Here is an 18,344-nt window from a genome sequence, read left to right as displayed (position 1 = left end):
GTTATTTAGTATAATTTGTATTTTAGTATATTCTTTATCTTCTACTGTCCTTATTGCTTAGCAGTGTTTTTTTTATATTATATACTTTTAATTACTTTTTTCTGCTGTTAGTGAATGTGTGTGTGATGTCTGTATGCTACTGAGACCTTGAATTTCCCCTTGGGGATCAATAAAGTATCTATCTATCTATCTATCTATCTATCTATCTATCTATCTATCTATCTATCTATCTATCTATCATCAGGCCTGAGCAGTCTATAATGTGAAATTCAAGGAGAAATGGCTGGGTACCGGGTGTGAGGATGTAACAGGTTCTAAACTGTATTCAAGGTTCTTGAAAAGCAGTGAAGATTATTCCTGCTTTGCATTGTTGACCTTCAGAATCAGAATCGACTTTATTGGTCAGGTTTGCGTAAACAAACAAGGAATTTGACTCCGACTCTTTGCTCTCAAAGTACAACACACTTAACATATAAGAATAAAAATAAAAACTATAAAAAGAGTAAAAGAATAAAAATAGAACAGTAAGAATAGAACGATGGGCAGTAGAATGTGGCTATAAGAATAAATACAGTATGTACATTTGCAAATAAATAAATAGACACTATGGGTGATATAGGGTAACGCAATGTGCCTGTCAAGGTTGCCAAGTCGTGGACACCTCAACAGACACAGGCAAGATACAATATACAGTTGAAAAGAGGGTGGGAATAGTGCAATATCAGTATAGACTGAGGTTTAAGATTAAATATACTGTAAATATAGTGCAAGGCAGTTCAGTGCAATGATAATGTATTAATAACAATACTGTAACTGTAAGGTTGAAGTACACATGAGGTAGATGAGCAGAACAGTTTTGAGTGACTTTGTTTAGTGTAAGGGTTGGGGCTGTTTCTGAGTTTCAGTCTACACTTTAGAGAAACAGGGATTTATTTGTAGTGATACTCTTTTTTCTGATAAAAGACCATCTTGTGACATGAAAAAATATGGACCCTTTCAAGAGAGTTCCATTATCAGCATCATAGTTGGCCCCACAAGACTTCCTTTTTAACATTCCATATGTTATCTTAATGCAGAGGAAGTAGATTGGGACCCAAATAGAACGTTCAAGCATTGTTTTTGTTTTTATTGTTGAAAGGGTCTATTGTATGGTGCCTTGAGGAACTCAAAATAGATGAGAAATGTAAAAAATATAAGACATTTTGATGACATTGTGTTTCATAGTAAAGTTTCATAGATTCTAACTGCCCTATTCTGTCATGGATTTTGCATGACATGGGAACATTGGACAATTTTTAATGTACTCCATGTTGGCAACTGACAAATATCTTATTTGCAGACGACACTGGACTCATCCATGATGGTGGTGGGCTGATGCAGGAAGAACATCTATGAAATGAACAAAATTGGATTTTTGGAGACACTCTTCAGCACTGCTCCTCCTCACAGTGCCCAACACCCCAGTTTTAACCACAGGGACTTTAAGGTTTTTAAGAAATTAGCATTTTCTAAGACCTTAAATGGGAGTCTGACATCGACTCCATCCTCCATTTACCTTCTGCAACTGCTGACGAAGTAGTTTATAACTGGAGCTGCTGATTCCAGTTCTTCTAATCTAGTGTGCACTGAGCTCCTCCATTTCAGTCTAGTTCGGGGTAACCATGAATCAAGACAGAAACAGACTGTAACACACAGTTAAAACTGACTGAGGCTTCCCTACACTCCTCAAGAACTAGGACGAACGCAGGGACGATCATCAACGACTCCCACACATCCTGGATACAACCTGGACAGGCGTTAAAACCTCATATGCCAATTAAGACAACAAGACGCAGCTTCTGTCCTATCACCATCACCCTCATAAACAGCTGACCATATTGACACTAGTGTCGTCACAGAGTTACCACATTCAGCGTCACATCTACAATTACTGTATTGCACATATAGTCCCTCATCACATTTCAGCCCCTTTCACGATGCACAATATTATTATTTGCACTCCTATGGCACTTTTAAGTAGTTTTTTTCTTTTAGAAAGCAATCTATTTCTTGCTTGTTGTGTTTGCCCGTAGGGTATAGGTTATGCTATTGTCTTGTCTACATTGTCTAATTAGACTACTGTGTGTGTGTGTGTGTGTGTGTGTGTGTGTGTGTGAACATAGGCCTAGCATTATGGTAGATAAAAACCGATACTGATTCTGATATACTGGGACCACAATGTAGCCTAAAATCCGCGAAACTCGTTCTAAAAAGAGGTTGTCTTACAGCCAAATTACCAGACTTTCACCAATAGCCTATGTCAATAACATGTCAATAAAAACTCTGGGGCAAACATCCATCCTTTGAGAGGATTCTTTTTTTAGATTGCTGGTGTGCCTACATACGTCTGACCTGCAGGAGGCGGTATTAACACGTGAAATCATAGAAGTGTTCTGAAACAGTGAAACTAATCGAAGAAGTAGGAAAACAAGGAACGTGAGCGCGCCGAAAAGACAGCAGCTGTTTTGAGGACCCAAACGACTTATTTTGCAGTGTGGATTATGGTGCTGATCTTTTAGAGAAAGTATTGTATTATTTGTAATAACACAAGTAATTAGAAGAACAGCTTACGACACGGTAGAAGGCTTATAAAAAGCAACCGGGAACCTAGTTCTGCGAACAAAATAGGAAGTCAAGTTAAGATAAGATATGGAAGACGGTTTAGAGAATGCAAATGACCACATTTCTAAAACTAACGTTTCTGACAGCAACATGATGGGTCCATCAGATGAAGATACCACTGACGACGAGGTTTGTCAGCACACTGGTTTCTTTCCCAGTGGTTCTTTTTACACTTTCTCGCATAAAGTCGAGGGTAGTGTTAACCCAATGTTGGCGCTCTACAACAGGTATACTAACGTTACATCGCTACAGTCAACGTTAGCTAGTTCGTCAACGTTAGCTAACGTATCTGATGTGGACAGTAACATTAATTCACTGTCATTCAATGCTTTTTTGCAAGTCGTATAACGTTACTCAACCTAATTTCTTTATTGTGAAAACGTGTGCCGTGCACCTCACAATCAGTGATGACAACCGACTACTGTAACGTGTTAAAATCAGTTTAAAAGTTGCTTGGACACAAGCAAAATTAGTAACGTCGACGTTAGCAACGTTAACGTTAGCTGGCTTACTGGTATGGCCACTACCGCACGTACATGTAGCTATTTAGCCTAGCTGAAGCGGACGCTTGTAAGTCGATGGCATTAGTTTATAGTGTGTTCCTATCCATAATGTGTGTGTTTTATGCTTTCCTTCTAGCGTGCATTACCCCTCAGGGACTTCTATCCCTATATTCGTTGTTCCCTTTGCAACGGTTTCCTCATCGATGCCACTACCATAACAGAATGTTTACACACATGTGAGTTTCTTACAGTCTTTCACACAAATAATGTTTAGGTGTGGATTAAGAAATCAGAATAAGAATCCTTAACAATGATTATTGTAAGAACTGCACCGGATTGTATTAGGGATACATTACAATATATAATGTAAGTGTTGAATCGTTGATGTTTATACTCTTGTTGTGACAATTTATGTCTTTTCAGTTTGCAAGAGTTGCATTGTGAAATACTTCTTCTACAGCAACAGATGTCCAAATTGTGCCATTGTTGTACATCAGACACAGCCATTGTATAATATCAGGTATTCATTTTCATGTGCATGCTGCTAGTACATGATGACAACCTTGATACTATTGATCATCAGTTGAAATGCACATAATGCTGGTGCATGTTTGTTTGTGACTGTAATTGATGTAATATCCATAACCCATGCTGCTTTTCTGACATCATTCTTGTTTTCCTCTGCATTCCCTCAGGCCAGACAGACAGCTGCAAGATATTGTTTACAAGATGGTTCCCCATCTGGAAGAACGTATGTTTCTATCATTAGAATAAAGAACATTGCAAATTATTTCTGCACATCATGTTTTTATTCATTGTATTTCCAATTGATGTGATATTTTTTAATTTCATGTGTCAGAGGAAAGAAAACGGATGGTTGCATTCTACAAAGAAAGAGGACTGGAAATTCCTAAGACATGTAAGCCGGTTGATGTTTTGTTATTTTTATTTTTAAAATCATTTTGGGTAAATTATAGCTTGTAAATTCTGGATGTGTAATCAATCCTGTAGTTGCAGTCCAATCTGCAGCCCAAGCCAAGGTGCAGAAAGCTCAGAAGGACCCTATGCCCCATCCTGTGTTTACCATCCCGCCTGAACTGGATGTCTCGCTGGTGCTGGAGTTTGTGGGGTGAGTGCAATTCCTTTGTATGATGTGTTTCGACCATAGGCTGTATAAAGAAGGTTCCGACTCTGTGTGTTGTGTATTGAGATGTATTGTCATCTTGGTGTAAGTTATTCTAGTAACTCAATAATGGGTAGCACAGACTTCGCTAGTCGTAGAATCGCTGTAATGTTCAGATTGCGTTACTTGCTTTCTTGTGATCAGGAGTCTTAACGTTGTTTGTGTTCAAACTATACAACTGATCTGCGAAAGGGGTGTACATATTACACAATCTCAGTAAAAATCCCAGACAACTCTGTCTTCTCATCAAGCTACTGTACATTTGTCACAGGAAAGCACCTGTGCAAAAAGTGTCCTGGTGAATGGCACCCAGTGACCCAGTGTTGTGGGGGAATGAAACATATTTTGGTAGTGGTAGGGCTATGGTTGAATGTGAATTCCGTTTAACCAGGGTTACAGTTTTAACCTTTTCAAGTCCACAATTTTGCTAGTGGCAAAATGGAAATAGTCCGATATTGAGGTAGAATTGCAAATCATTTTGCTCATTCAAAGATGTAACATCTTACTAAGCTTTGTCATAACACACAAATCTTTGCTGACCTGATCATTGTAGTGATTCTTCTATTCAGATACATTAAAATATCCATCAGCCAGAGACGGTTAAGCTTTATCAACAGTCTCTGGCTTAGGTTGGTGATAACAGGTGAACTGGTAATGCAAACAAGTTATCAAGAATTTCCTTGCAGATTGTTTTTGTTCAGAAGATAGGAAGGATAGTGGTTATAAAGTTTCAGTGGAGTTCTGGTGTAGAATTAATTTAATTTAATTTAATTTAGTTTAGCTCAGTTTATCTATACTATATTCATATTAGTACCTGATATATAGTAATATTTTCCCCACTGGGTGGTCTTTCATAGTATTCAACATTGCACACCATGTAATAATTTAGTATTATTGTAATAGAATGAAAATGACAAAATTGATAATGTAATCATATTCCTATGCATGTAGTGAAATAATTGCCTGGGTGGTCATGTTTTTTTACAGGGCAGAGGAAGGCATTGGGGATTACAAGGTAAATCCAGAGGGATTTATTCACATGGGTATTTCTGGGACTAGTTTTTGAATTAATGTCATTCATGACAGAAATAGTTTAAAGTGAATTATTGGCTCATTAAACTGTATCATGGTGACTAAAATTTGTCAAATAGTTAATTTTACAATATGTGCCAGACATGACAGTTTCCCATGAGCATGTATATGCAGTTGTGCAGTGCTGATGAGTGCTATGTTGTTCCCAGCCCCTGGAGAGGAAGTATGTGCGCGTGTCGGGGGAAGCCACTATCCGCCACGTAGAACTCTTCATCAGGCGGAAGATGGAGCTGACACCGAGCTGCCAGGTAGAGTCCACACACACACACGCATGCACACATACACACACATACTGTATACACACGAACACACACACATACACACACACGCTTCCAAATACACTTACCTTGATAGGAGTCCACTCACTGACATAAACACGGCTTGGATTAGTTATCAGAGACCCCAGGCAGTAGTTCTCTCTCAAGATAAAGATACCGGTAGTTCAATTGTGATGTGTGCCTGTGTGTGGAAAACGTTAAAGGAAGAATATTTTGATTTGATTTTTTATTTTTCGTGCTGAAATGGAGAATGGCAACTGGTGACTGTGTCTGGTGTCTCTTAAACAATAACATAACTGCCTTTGTTTTCCTCTATGAAATGAGCAGTCCTTCAAGGTTTGTCTTCTCTCCCCACAACATTGTTCACTAGCTGACTCCACCTGAATTCCACTGGGCTGTGAACCAGCTGATGCAAGATCATTCTCCTGGGTAGAGAGAGAGAGAGAGAGAGAGAGAATAGGGGGCTTGTGACTGTTTACAGCTTTGTTTTGCTCACATTGCTTTAGACTGCTGTGATTGGACAACAGGATCTCAGGGTATTCTTGCGGTCTGTTTTTCTCTATGTGACCTGAAAAACATGCATGGTTTTTCTGCTATTAGATAGACAGGTGGGGTCTTTGACTATGCCAGCCACATTCCTGCTTCCAATGATTATAATGATAATCATACTCATAATCATAACTATAGGCATAACTGTAGTTGTTGTTTATCCAGGAGCGGATGTCACACAGGTGTTGAGAGTTTAAATTGGGTTGACCGGGTTGGGTTGCGTTTTAATGTAGACCTGAATGTCAGTAAAAATCGATGCTATGTTGTCTGATTATATGTCAAAGTGGGAGCATACTTATATATGGGCCTGAGCACTGACCCCTGTGGGACACAGCATGTTACTTTGCTCTCATCGGATCTGGAGCGCCCCAATGGCACGGCTTCTCCATGCAGCCTGAATGGTCTGCTGGCTTTTTGATGACTGCCAGTGCTAAATCTGACTGAAAGCCTACAGCCTTAGCCTGAGAACCTAAACTTCAATGAAATGAAGGCTACCATACACAGGCGTCTTATGTTTTGGTTGATATTTTGAATTAAGTGCTCTTAAAATAATGATATGATCCCGGAAAATTGTCAGCGTGGGCTCATTGCGTGTTTCCTTGTTAGATGGTCAAACTTGGATTAGAGGCTTAAGCTAATTTCCCCCCTCTCTTTCTTTCTGTCTGTGTGTCTGTCGCTCACCAGTCTTTAGTGAGGGCTGATCTGAGAGTGCCACACGCAAAATGTCGGATTGCCAGACAAGAGGGAAGGGGAGGGGTTGAGAAGGGAGGGGAGCAGCCATGAGTGAGCAAAGGAGAAGGGCAAGGCCGGTGGGGGCGACGGGGGCATGGAGTGTCCGGATGATGAGAGGTGACAAGCAAAAACGAGTGAGCAAGAAAGGGGAAAGTGTTGTAGTTAATGCCTGAAGAGTATTTTGTCTGTGTGTGTGCACAAGTGTGCCAGTGGCAGGAATATGTATGGAGACTGACTGGGCATTACGCTTTTGTGTGTGCGTGCGTGCGTGTGTGCGTGTTTGTCTGTTGAAGCGAGCTGGGTGTGTCTATGCAGTGGGAATAAGGGGATGCTCAAATAGTCACGCAGTAGAAACCCAGAAGGTACACAATTAAAAATAACCTTTTTTTCTTTCTGCTTGAGTGACTAGCTGTGTGCTAGTTATCACTTTATTGTTAAACAAATGAGGAAGCATGATTACATATTCTGACTACAGTGTTTTTGCTTACTTTTCATCATTCATTTGCCCATTTTCATCTGACAGCATCAACATAACTTTTAACTAATGCCCCCCATTCAAGCTTTACTCAAAAGACTACAATCTTTCAAGAATCTTTCCCAAATCTTGTCAAAGTTGTTTGGTGTAAGGAGGCCATTAGGTGCTCAGAGGAGTTGATTAAAGCGCTATATAAATGCAGTCCATTTACCATTTCACTTGCTCTGCCACAGCTCCTGGCTGCTGAGCCATGCTAAAGAGCACAGCTCGCTAGCTCGCTCGCTCGCTCTCTGTAACCATTTTAGCTTGAGCCCGTCACTGCTTCACCCTTGGCCTAATTAAAGATTAAGGATAGCACAGCAGTGCATTAGAGAGAGGAGGCTATTATGTCTGACCACCTGGGAAATCTTTGATTATAGTATATCTCAGCATATAAATTATGTGTGTACTTTTGTTTGATTTGTTTTTATGTTTTTGTGCGTGTGTGCGTGCATGTCTAAAAAGCTCTGCTATCATGTGTATCTCCCTGCAGGTGGACGTGGTGTGTGGAGAGCAGCTCCTGGAACGCTGTCGATCACTCAGGGAAGTGCGCAGCAGTGTGGGACAGGACGCCCTGCAGGTGTATAAATACACACACACACACACACACACACATGCACATGCACACAGGGACTCAAACACTCTCCAGGTTTTCCACTAGTGCTGAAATGAGACGATAAACCACAATAAAACTACCGTATTGTACTGTAAGACGCACCAGTCAAAGAATGTGTCATGAAGAGGAAAAAAACATATATATATATATATATATATATATATATATATATATAAATATATATTGCACCGGAGTCGCAGGACCAGCCAAACTAGGAAAGAAAGTGTGACTTATAGTCCGGAAAATACGATACCCAAGCCCCAGAATGGTAGAGAACGCAAGAGCTGTTATCTTAATTTTGATGTGGAATAAGATCACAGAGGGAAATGGCAACCTCTGAAACACTCTCATACCTGCCACGTGAACAGCTTTTTAACACAAGGACAGAAAATAAAATCTCTTGACATCAGCTGTCAAACATGATTCTATTTTTGAAAAAGTCTAATGTTTCAGTGCATTGCATTCAAGAATGTGGGAATATGTACCAAAGAGAGAGAGAGAGAGAGCGCGAGAGAGACTCCCTTCGAAGCAATTTTCTAGGAACGGAAGTGCAGGTAGCCTTTGTTCCTTTTGGTTGGTCCCTTGAGCATCTTAATTCAGATGGAAATTGACAATGGCTCTGCAGCCTATGACTCAGCTCCTCTGGGTTGGATGGGATTTTCCAGTCCACTGCCTGTCTCTCCGTTCACATTATCAAGCCGCCAGGCTTTACTGGTACCCAATTTCATGTTCAGCCACTATTCCTCTCCCCTTTCGTCTTTGGATAAGTGTGAGTGGCTTTTTGAGGATTGTGTGGTGTTCTATTTGGTCACGGTGGCTGACCGATAGTTCAGTTCTTTCAGAGTGGTTCAGAGTCTTTTGTTTAGAGTGTACATTTTTTTTTATGCCCAGTGTACTCCGGCTGTCCCAGCCATGACGTCAGCGTTACTCCTGTGGGAGAGACAGAGGTCTGGCTCAGAGGTGTGTTTCCTAGCGACAAAAGGGAGTCAACCCCTCTGCTTCTGAATCACATTCAATTCCTTTGTGTCAGATCTGAGATTAGGGACTGAACCCAAAAGGAGCTTTTTTGGCTCCAGACATGATGCATGAGAATACAGACGTGGAATGTGGTTAGTTTGCGTCTTATTCTTGTTTTTACACCACCAAACATTTACTGAAGCCTGTTAAAGGCTGGTTTTAAGAGACACGGTTCTATCCTTGCATCGTGTGGGCCAGGCATTTTGAAGAAACCAGTTGATTGGGATCAAAGGTCGACAGTGACCGGCAGGGCCTCTGTCTGTCTGCAAGCTGATTAGTGATTCCTGTGGGTCAGTTCGAGGGATAGGACATTCAGGGAGATCCCACATGTTGGCTCTCACAAAAGACATTCTCTGGGATAGAGATGGTGTATGAGGTGATGCACACTGCTGTATACAGAGACTACATGGGGTTTATTTTGACTGTGTATATATATAATAGTTGTATGTAATATATAAAAGTATGTACTGTATATGACAATCTACAGAACCTAACCCTCTTGTTTTCCTCCATTTGTTCCACAAAGGACGGCTTGCTGGTTCTTCACTTTGGAATCGTGCTATCAGACTAAATGGAGGATGAAGCGGCCATACCCTGCGGTCACTGTGAAACTCAGCTAACCTCGGAAATGAAATCTGTGACACAGAGACTCAGGACACAAAGCCTCTGCAGTTCTATGCAATGCCTTATTGGGGTTCGTTTAAGTAAACTTCCTCTCTTTCAATGCCAGCCTGTATGCTCTTGCACAAACCCCTATTACTGTAATGGAAGGGCTTTCGGCCGGGTCTGGTTTGTGTTGCTGTTTTTTTTTGTAAACTAAAGGGCTCATATCCACAAATCCAGTACCTCTGTGCACAAAGGAAACAAGGGCTTAAAGTCTGAAATGACTTTTCTTCCTGCTGTTGCCATGATTTGTTTTGTAAAGGTGACTTGTCTGCAAGAATAATTTTGGTGAAGGGTTGCTGCTTATCTCTTATGAAGGGCTCTGATATTAATCAACATTTTCTGTGAGAGTGGAAGGATAAAGTTAAGTTTAAGTTAGCTGTTTGCTCTCTGGGGTTGCTGTGGTGTGTGTGTGTGTGTGTGTGTGTGTGTGTGTGTGTATTAGGAACCTCATAAGAAATGGTTTTGCTTTTAACAACCAGCTTTACGTCTCGTCATTAACTGCTGTTATTATTTCTAAAATTGAATGCTCCTTTGTCCTCTGAGTTTGGTTTTCAATCAACTGCTGTGAGTCTATCTTAACCCTCAAATATGAAACCAAAAATAAGTCTAATTTGTGACATTTCACATGCATAACAGAGATATCATAATTTTTCAATTGTGTGATCTTTTGTATTTACACTGTGATATATTCCACTACCAGATGTCACTTTGTACACTGGTAACAGCATTAAAAAACCTGTTTTTCACCTCGAGATGTCATTTAATTTGTTGTGAACCCTATCGCTTTTTCTGTGATTTGGATGGACACTGTTAAATGATCATTTGAGGGCTATTGATCATGAATGGCTTCTTTAGCATGTTCAACTTCAATCTCTGTGTGAATGCCCACTGGCACGTTCTCCTTGTGAGTAATTACCCTATTTAGTGTATGGAGGGTTATCCTCTTAAGAGCAAGGCTGGTGGATGAGTCACTTCAAGAGATATTTCTATCTTAAGGCCGTTAAGAGTTGGACTGGAATCCGTCTGAACCAACGTCTCGCCATCACGGGACGACAAAAGTGTGAAAACAGGGTAGAAAAGGAGCTGTGAAGAGAGGTGAAGCATGACTGAAGAGGGGGAGACAGAGAAGGACAGATTCAGACAGCAGATCCGGAACCACTGAGGATTTTGCCTGTGGATGAAAAGGGTATCCACGGTAACGGCCGCACAGTCCCAGGAGATTGCTTATCTGCAGAGCTAAAATTAACAGTCCCTTTGACTGCCGTTCGCGTCGTCGACTCAGTAGTGACCGTTTCTTCCAGCAGTGCTGTGGCTTTTTTTTTTCATACAGACCTTCCACCTCATACAGGAATAATGAAAGTACAGGAATGTGCTATGAATTGGCAGATATCAAGATCACATTTTTGTTATCGCTTTAAAATTCAGTGAGCATATTGACCTGATTAAGTGGTAATTTCCTCTCCCTTCATACGTCTCAGCGTTTCTGCATCTTGGGCAAATGATTGTACCTGATTCCTCCTGATGCAGGAACATGACAGATATTCCTACAATAAAACTCACAGCTGCTGTTGAGCTAGTTGGGCCATTTTGCAATTAATGATTTCACCTTTAAAGGTCAGTTGAGACAGAGGTCGATGGCAGACCCTTCAGCTCCTGCCTGGATCTGCATTGGTCAGCTGTGTAAAACGAAGCAGGAATCAATCATATCTTTTGCAATCTTATCAGCTGTCTAGAGAGATTGCTGACAGAGGGCCATGGCTTACAGGGGGCTTCATTAGAATGAAACAGTTTTTGACTGAAGTTCAGTGAAATAAAGCTGAACTGTGAAAGGGTGAATACATCTATTGTCAAGGTACACTACCACAACCAAAACAGGATATCTAAAACAAAGACAAATGGTATCTAGTATCTTTTCTTTTTTATTAATATTGTGTAAGTAATAGCTCAGAGGTCAGTGAAAATTAAGAATTTTCCGTTGGACTGATATGAACAACCTAGGCTTAAATCTCCTGATTTAATCAGTCTGAAAATAGCCTTATATATGCCATGTTTACATTGTGAATCCTATGAGGCAACACTGAAAAACAAATGTCAGTTTTGGATTTGACAATAGATTGAATGTATAGATCTAAGACTTATACTCACACAGAATTACAAACACATTTAGACATAAAAGTCATCTTTCCTTAGCACTGAAATGTCATTCAAAGTGATAAAATCACTCATTGTAAACATAATTGACAACAGCTACTGGCAGTGTATTGTATAATACATAACATGTTTACATTCAAAGCAGTATACAGTCACTGTGATGACATTACGGGTGGACTACTTTATAGGCTATGTAATTATGGACAGGTATGGGAAACAGAACAGTTTCACTCCATTGAATAAGGACACTGCTGGTCTAGTTGGAGTTTAAATCAACCAGGTCACTCTTTTCTACCTTCTTGGTCACAATGGTCTCCTCGATGATCTCCTCAAACATCTCCCGCTGCTGTGCAGCCATTTTGGACTTGCCCTGACTCTCCTCTTCCTTCTCTCTCTTGGGGTTTCGGTTGGAGCTGGTGTAAGTGCGGGTCTGGTAGCCATAGCTTTGGCTGGGCACATGGTTAGGAATGGGGTACATCATGCCTGTGCCAAAGTGTGTCTCTTCACCTTCCAGAAGTTTCCTTTGTTTTTTTTTTTAAAGGGAAGGAACAAGTACAAGACACTTTAGTGAGAATGTAGCCTACATGAAGTAATACTCAGGGTGGTTTAAGGATGCTCCTTTTTGTACTTTTGTAAAGTAAGTGTGTATTTTTGTTGGGGTTTTGACCTGAGCCTCAATATTATCAGCACATGGTCAGTTTTGTTTTGTGCATATGTACTATATTGCTTTGAGCAAAACGTCCAGACATTTTAAAGACTAGTAATTCTACATGTTTACAGTCTTTCCAGACCTGTAAAAAACACCCTGAACATTTTACTTCCCCTTTGTCCAAGTGTGTTTAAGGCAAACATAAACACACAGCATTTCCATAGCTCCTTGAAAGTCATTGCATAACTAAACTGTTATTTTTTTAATTGCATGCTATAACTTGTAACACTGGTACCATTTTTACTAACATTTACCGCAAGAAAGTGAAAAACGCTGTTGAAATCAGCACAGTTTGGTGAGATACCTGTATGCTGTGATTTCAATGTCCAGGGCCATCTTAACATTCAGCAGGTCTTGATATTCCCTAAGGTGACGCGTCATCTCGCTCTTTGTACTTCTAAGCTCATTTTCAAGATGTCCAATCGATTCCTGTTGAGAACAACCAGGCGTTTTAATCAGCCTTCACTTCATACAATGTGACATGACCACCATGACAGAAACACAACAGCCAGCCATGCTTTAAGTATCTCTGTCTGAACACCAAGTGGGATGTAGGTTAATCAGATTAATAGTCATAGCATGATGTTCAAACTACAAAAGAGTATGCTTTATCACACCACTTGACAATATGCCATTTTATCTGCAAATCATTGGCTACAGCCATTATCCCACGTGGTAATACTCTAAAATAAATAACTTTCATATGAGTGCAATGCTACTGAGACCACGACCTTGATAATTGCCTTTAAGCAATCCTCTTTCTACAATCAGTCGCGTGGGTGGAATAAGCCACCCCGGGTCGAGTGTTCCGAGTTCAGCACCATGGACAAGGCGCTAACTCTCGTGTGTGGGGTTTCCCCAAACATTAGTTTATATAATTTTACACTTAGGCCTATGCATTATAATAGTTTTGAAGCACATGTGTTTCATGGTAGTTTGTCATGGAAGAAAAACAGATTGATTTATCATAGAGGCTTTGGTTAAAATGAAGCACATTAGTTGCCTGACCTGATAGCCTGCTATGTCCATATTGTGTGCGTCGTCCATCTCGCGAATCTGGCGTTCCAGTGATTCGTTGGTTCCTCTCAGAGTTTCAATTTCAATAGTCTTGGACTGTAATTGTCTTCTGTAATCACCTATCTCCTCTTTGCTGGCTCGTATAGCCTCGTTGGTTCTTGCGGCCTGCTCATTTAGATTAGCAAACTTTGTCTTGTACCATTCTTCTGCAGACTGAAGATTCTTTGAAGCCAGCGACTCATATTGACCTCGTATTTCCTTCAGGGCAGCGGTGAGATCGGGTTTAGATACTTCGACCTCGACAGATACCTGGGCTGCGTGCATCATACTCGTTAGTTCCGTCACCTCCTCGTCGTGTACCTTTCTCAGGAAATTGATTTCATCTAGTAGAGACTCAACTTTCCTCTCCAGGTCCAAGCGAACCAGGGTTGCATCGTCCACGTCTTTCTTGTACGACCGGAGCGCCTGTTCAGCCTCTTCTCTTGCCCTTATCTCGTCTTCATATTTGATTCGCAGCTTTTGCAGATCATCTTCTATATTGTCCCTTTCTATGAGAATCTGAGACTTTTCGGTGTTGAGCTCGTCTATCTGGCTGCGCAGCTCCCGCATCTCTTGCTGATACAGATCAGTCAGGCGGGATGGTTCGCTGTGCCTCTGGCGCAGAGTGACCAACTCCGTCTCCAACACCTTGTTTTGCTGCTCCAGGGTACGCACTTTATCGATGAACATTGCAAATCGGTCGTTAAGACCCTGTAGTTGCTCTTTCTCATTTGTTCGTATGATTTTAAATTCATTGGTGATCACTGAGGTCTGAGTTAGATCGACGCAGTCGCTGGGAACCGGAGAGAAAGAAGATGCGCGCCCCGACCTTCTGTGTCCCAGTGAGGACGCACGAGAGCCAGGCTGCGACCTAAAGCCGCTGGAGGACATGGAACTTCTTGAGGTAGAGGCTGAAAAACGGGCCACATCTCCGAATATTTTTCTATACGATGAAGAAAGGTAGTGATCAGATCCGTAATTCATTTCGGCGACTATTCAGGAGCTCTAAAATCGGTTCTGCCAACGTTTATATAGCCCGAGCGGGACCAGTTGGACTGTTCCAAACAATAATCTCATTAGCATAGTTTCTGACATAAATAACTGCTATAGAGAACCATGACGTTAGTTCTCAGTGTAGGCTATGTATACAGGTTGCCTTTATTTTCAAAAGAAACTTCAACTTACCTGATAGCCTATAGGCTAAGTATAAAGTTTGACTAGATAAACCCGAATGGAACTGTCCATTTGATGTAGGCTTAGGCCTACTCTCAACATCAGCCTTCCCTGACTCCGGGGAAAATGAGTTATGAGTTATGTTAATAAGAAAAAACTATTTAGATTAATAGGTTATACATAATAACTACAATTATAGCCTACCCTGGCTATAATTTCCGGGGGGATCAGTGTTTGCATATTTAATACGTTTCATACACGTGTTTCAACACTGCATTTCGGTCGTTGCTTTTACCTTACCTTACGCATGCCAGTTATGTATCCACCAGCTGCCTACCTGCAGCCTACTTCCAAAACTCAAAACTGCTTGCTGTCAGTTTTGGTTCCGAAGACACAAGTTCAGTGTATCAACAACACTCAATAACAGTTTATGTGATGTGTTAATCAATTACATTTCCAACAATTTCACAACAGCTAGTTCTGGAGTAGGCCACTCAACCAGCCCGCCTGCTTACGACGAGCCTCAGGCTGCGCAGTCGGCACCCGCTTCCTTATTTGGGTTGCCAGGTTTTAGCCTATGACAAAACGGTTGAAATTGAAACTAAGTAATCGTGTATGTGTAGGGTGTATTTCATACACAATCTGGCAGCCTGGCAGATGTCAGACTAATAGAAAAAATGCATGGATCAATGATTTTAAAATGAAGTTTGGTGGCCATGCAAATTACGAGTGTTCCGGGAGAAATAACAAAACGGGAGGGTGCCTGGAGATGACCTTGAAATACGGGAGAACCCGGGAAAAACGGGAGTGTTGACAGGTATGGGTTTGCCCCAGTATGTAGCCTAATAAGTCTCGGTGTAGAAGAAATTGGTTGTTACCATTTATAACCAGGAGATGGAGCTATTTACTAAAGCAATAATGGTGTTTGACAAAAGTGCCTCCATTCAGCTTCTCTAATATTTTCCCAATACTAATTACTCGATTATACATATATATATATGCAAATTTGCCTTAATTCTAAATGTGACTCGGACCAAGCAGTCCTAACATAGCCCTATATTGCATGAGGAAAAGTGCATTAATAACTTTAATAGATCCACCGACATAGCCTTAGTCTTAAGAGCATTATGAAAATGAAGTAAAGCATAGCCCACCAGCTGTCAGCATGTCTTGTCTGTTATGTGTGTAGCATTCCTCCACAGTCTACGCACGAAAGCGCATGCGTGTCGGCGCAATTGATTTGGTGCAGTTGTTGCTTCCTCGGAGGTGAGTAGCAAGTGTAGCACGGTTATCCTTCAACGAAAATTATGTTTTACAAGAGCAGTGTGTCAGTAGTAGCAGTCAACAGTCACGAAAAGAGGCACATTATTGCACTCATATAACATCTACATAAACAATTTTGGAGTACCACTCAGAAATAGGTAGCGTTAGCTAAATTAAATACGATTAGGCTACTTGAAGTCATCGTTAGCTCCGCGTACTTTGCAGCTTACAATGACACGGAACTACCTTGCCATGCTAACTTAGCAGCTAGATTTTTGATAGATGAAGTGTAATGTTATATCAGTGCACAGGACGATTTTGCGTTCTAGCTAGCTATCGTCCTAAACGTGCAGTTGGACGTTTTCACTTTCAGTAATGTGAACTTAGCCAATGCATGAACTGAAGTCTAGTTTAGTTCTTTGTAAGTTAAAGATAACGGCTGTCAGATTTATTTTGATAACGTTATAACTCGGCACATGTAACATTATCGTAACACCCCCAATTATCACCACTTTTGTTCAGAAATTATAAAACAACGATGTTTTTTAACACTTCAAAATAACATTTACTAAATGAACCTTACATTTTTCAGTAGCCATAGATGTGTAGATTTGAACAAAATCTGGTTTGGTAGCATTTACTGCCTGAAATATCCGATTTTGTTTACCACGTTTGGCGTTATAGTGCTGGCCTGATGGGTCGCCTATTTACACCGTTTCAACGGCACATGAACGGTTAGACCGAGAATTCTCGTCATCCAAGCAGTTGTGTACACGCAGCCTTACAACACCGTTTACAGCTCTTCGAGTCACGGTAAAATGTCATTTTTGGTACATAGCTAATGTACATACACCTGTGGTATGGGTGGTTGCGTTTCTTTAGGAGTCCGCTGTCTTGGTTTGTATAGAAATGGATATTAAGTGACACATACACGCAAGACGGTGGAAATACGGAACCGACGGTAGTTCCTATACGTTAACTAGGTGTGAGGAAACTGTAAATTCGGCTTGATGTTAACGTTGGCTTATAACCTTAATGTAACAGTTAGCTTTTTTAAATAAATATCCCTTTACAATAGCTTCTAGGCTACGCATTTCACTCTTTGCTGAAATGTGCAGTAACATTGATGGCTATCTGTTAACCTCAATGGGCTGAATTGCCTCTTTTTTTTTAAGCTGTTGACTAACGTCAACACTTTACTAACACTAATGTCAATGTGCTAATATAGAATAGTTCTGAGCTAATGTAATGGCACTTAAAAATACGAATGCAAAGTGGACGACTTTATAAAAAGCAAAATTTGCTTATTCCAGAGTTATTTCTGTTCCGAAGAAGACTGTATTTGAACTAGTTTCTCAAGTTTAGTGTTGAGGAAGTAACGTCAACGTTATGGTGGCTGTAAAAATCATCATGGAAAATTACTACGAAATGTTAAGTGAATTCGTACAAAAATTAACTGCACCATGTTGACACTTGCATAAAAAATGGGCCTGTGTGGTTATTCATTCTTTCTAGGTGTTTTCGACCAGGATGTGTTTGTGTAATAGGATGAACATAATATGAAATACAACTGACAGGCTCTGTTGAGACTTCCGTTTGTGTTGAGGCATATGCCCTCGTCTCAGTTTCCTTTGTCCTGAATCCACTGGAACTGGACTTTTAGGCAACAACCAAGCAGACAGTCTCCAGAGTTAGAAATTCCACTACTGTCGGGCATTCTGATTGACTGACCTCCTGCTCCATAAGTTGTGCAGTTTTGTATACATACTTGAGGTGAGACTGACCTTTATTGGTCAATATTATGTGTTAACTGTATTGAATTTATCTTTTTCTGTTTCCAGGTGCTCTATAGTTTTTGTTTAACCTCCTAACAATTCAAGATGACGACATCATGGAGCGACAGACTCCAGAACTATGCAGATGTTCCAGCCAACATGGATGGAATGTCCATGAAGAAATACAGACGAGAAGCTCATCACAGGTACCATTGTGTCTGCGTGGAACAGTTTGCACAGAACATTTACTTTTCACTGCCCGTGGTTGTTGTAGCCTTGAAAATGGTAGATGTAAAAAGTAAGTTCCAGTTTCAATCCAAGGATTGTGGGTTTGTGTGTTCTGCTGGAAAGTTAAATGGTAAATAGCAGCCTTTTTTACTGCCAACAACAATTCTGAACAACATTA

General features: G+C 40.7%; 3 protein-coding genes across 6 annotated transcripts in view; 2 read left to right on the top strand and 1 right to left on the bottom strand.

The window, feature by feature from the left end:
• Positions 1–2,461: 2,461 nt before the first annotated feature.
• The window catches only part of pcgf6 (polycomb group ring finger 6), a 24,523-nt gene continuing 8,640 nt past the window's right edge, over positions 2,462–18,344 (top strand). Inside the window, exons 1-10 of one of the 2 annotated variants that reach the window (XR_006023216.1) lie at positions 2,462–2,790; positions 3,301–3,400; positions 3,588–3,684; positions 3,860–3,915; positions 4,024–4,083; positions 4,176–4,293; positions 5,335–5,362; positions 5,589–5,687; positions 8,006–8,092; positions 9,672–10,246. Coding sequence is in view for 1 of the 2 variants with exons in the window: in XM_042065098.1 (XP_041921032.1) it covers positions 2,689–2,790; positions 3,301–3,400; positions 3,588–3,684; positions 3,860–3,915; positions 4,024–4,083; positions 4,176–4,293; positions 5,335–5,362; positions 5,589–5,687; positions 8,006–8,092; positions 9,672–9,716 (792 nt within the window). In the remaining variant the exon portion in view is untranslated. Of the gene's footprint in view, positions 2,791–3,300; positions 3,401–3,587; positions 3,685–3,859; positions 3,916–4,023; positions 4,084–4,175; positions 4,294–5,334; positions 5,363–5,588; positions 5,688–8,005; positions 8,093–9,671; positions 10,558–18,344 lie in introns of those variants that run through there. The other variant, XM_042065098.1, reaches the window with a different exon arrangement.
• inaa (internexin neuronal intermediate filament protein, alpha a) lies at positions 11,754–15,016 on the bottom strand. Its single transcript, XM_042065076.1, has 3 exons — positions 13,680–15,016; positions 12,976–13,100; positions 11,754–12,483 (listed from the first exon to the last, which is right to left on the bottom strand). The coding sequence occupies exons 1-3, from the start codon at positions 14,709–14,711 to the stop codon at positions 12,219–12,221; spliced, it is 1,422 nt and encodes a 473-aa protein (XP_041921010.1). The 5' UTR covers positions 14,712–15,016; the 3' UTR covers positions 11,754–12,218.
• nt5c2a (5'-nucleotidase, cytosolic IIa) overlaps positions 16,090–18,344 on the top strand; it is a 21,311-nt gene continuing 19,056 nt past the window's right edge. The window contains exons 1-2 of one of the 3 annotated variants that reach the window (XM_042065069.1): positions 16,090–16,166; positions 18,005–18,144. In XM_042065069.1, coding sequence (XP_041921003.1) covers positions 18,044–18,144 — 101 coding nt within the window. In that variant the 5' untranslated portion in view covers positions 16,090–16,166; positions 18,005–18,043. Of the gene's footprint in view, positions 16,167–16,920; positions 16,977–18,004; positions 18,145–18,344 lie in introns of those variants that run through there. The other 2 variants (XM_042065070.1, XM_042065072.1) reach the window with 2 other exon arrangements.

The sequence above is a fragment of the Alosa sapidissima genome, chromosome 16 (assembly GCF_018492685.1).
Source record: "Alosa sapidissima isolate fAloSap1 chromosome 16, fAloSap1.pri, whole genome shotgun sequence".
Taxonomy (NCBI): domain Eukaryota; kingdom Metazoa; phylum Chordata; class Actinopteri; order Clupeiformes; family Clupeidae; genus Alosa; species Alosa sapidissima.
The sequence above is the reverse complement of the archived record's forward strand: the minus strand, read 5'-3'. Positions and strand labels throughout refer to the sequence as shown.

Bases quoted from the DNA above. Each gene is read 5' to 3' on its own strand.
- inaa (XM_042065076.1), bottom strand. From the start codon at position 14,711: ATGAATTACGGATCTGATCACTACCTTTCTTCATCGTATAGAAAAATA. The intron at 13,101-13,679 runs GTCAGGCAACTA...TGTTCTCAACAG, and splicing joins TGGACATAGCAGGCTATCAG to GAATCGATTGGACATCTTGA. The intron at 12,484-12,975 runs GTATCTCACCAA...AAAAAAACAAAG, and splicing joins ATTGAAATCACAGCATACAG to GAAACTTCTGGAAGGTGAAG.